The sequence below is a fragment of the Echinops telfairi genome, unplaced genomic scaffold (genome assembly GCF_000313985.2).
Source record: "Echinops telfairi isolate 266 unplaced genomic scaffold, ASM31398v2 ScPeMD7_3533;HRSCAF=4204_0, whole genome shotgun sequence".
Taxonomy (NCBI): domain Eukaryota; kingdom Metazoa; phylum Chordata; class Mammalia; order Afrosoricida; family Tenrecidae; genus Echinops; species Echinops telfairi.
This window is the reverse complement of record NW_022107431.1, coordinates 49596184-49597288: the sequence shown is the minus strand read 5'-3', so window position 1 is coordinate 49597288 and position 1105 is coordinate 49596184. Positions and strand designations below refer to the sequence as shown.

Here is a 1105-nt window from a genome sequence, read left to right as displayed (position 1 = left end):
CTTTCCACTTAGTTTTTCTAGTCTCGGTTAATAGCTGACTGACTTGGAAGAATCAGTGTACTTCTAGTGCTTTTGTACAACTATCTTCAAAGCCTTTGGCATTCTTATATGATTTTAATGAATATATTTAGCTCGTGAGACATGCACCGATGTTTACTTTTCAGATTTAAATAACCTGTGTATGAGAAGCTGGTCGCAGCCTTCTGGCCTTGATGCTTCCAAAACCGAGGGGGGCAGGAGCTCCTAACTGTCTCTGCCTTTGATTGTCTCTTATTTTACTCACAGTTGAATTCCACTAAAAAATGCACCGAAGAGTCCAATCATCCCCAGGAACTCGACTCGACTCAGGGTTCGGATGATGTACTCTTCCCAGACGTTAGAAATACCATAGAGTGTGGCTCCTCCTAAGACCAGAAGGTCCCCCACTAGCTTGTTCTCTCCTAGAAACAAACAAACAAGGAGAACATAATCAAAACATTCCTAACAAGAATCTGCATCGGCAAACTCATTACCCTAGTCTGAAAAAAAAAGTTAATCTATTCTTCAGTGATGTATATTCTGACATCAAAAGGTGCACCCAACAGGAAGTTTCACTGAGCGAGGGGCCAGCTGTACCCTTCTCACAAACTCTCTGCGACAGAGACAGAGGCCCCTGTGAACAAATGCTACTCTGCACACGTATTATACTGACTTCAGGGAGCTTTCCAACAGGTTAGTGCACGGGGTGTAGATACGAATATGAATCCCCACATGCTTAGCTACGAATTAAAGAGCAGTTCAAACTCATCGGGAGCAAAGAGCAGGCCACCACCTCTCATAAAACAGCGACTCTGGATGACAGGGCGGAACTGCCCTGGTGCGTTTCCAAGACTGCACATCTTTACAGGAGTAGAAAGTGTCCTCTTTGTCCCTCGGGGTGGCTGGTGTTTAGGAACTGCTGAGCTGGCGGTTACAGCTCAGTGAGGAACCACGATGCCATCAGGGCTCAGGGTTACAATAGCAGGTCCTTACACTTGTCCTGGATTGGGGGCTGCAGGGCAAACGCTTTTCATCACAGGGGTGGGAAGCACTTGGGAATCTATGACCTAGAGAATGCTCAGTGCTT

The 1105-nt window shown here is 46.1% G+C and overlaps 1 protein-coding gene across 1 annotated transcript in view; it reads right to left on the bottom strand.

Moving 5' to 3' along the window:
* The window catches only part of SLC35F1 (solute carrier family 35 member F1), a 251847-nt gene that overhangs the window by 42160 nt on the left and 208582 nt on the right, over positions 1–1105 (bottom strand). The window contains exon 5 of the mRNA XM_013004495.2: positions 284–440. Within this exon, the coding sequence (XP_012859949.1) occupies positions 284–440 (157 nt within the window). The remainder of the gene's footprint in view (positions 1–283; positions 441–1105) is intronic.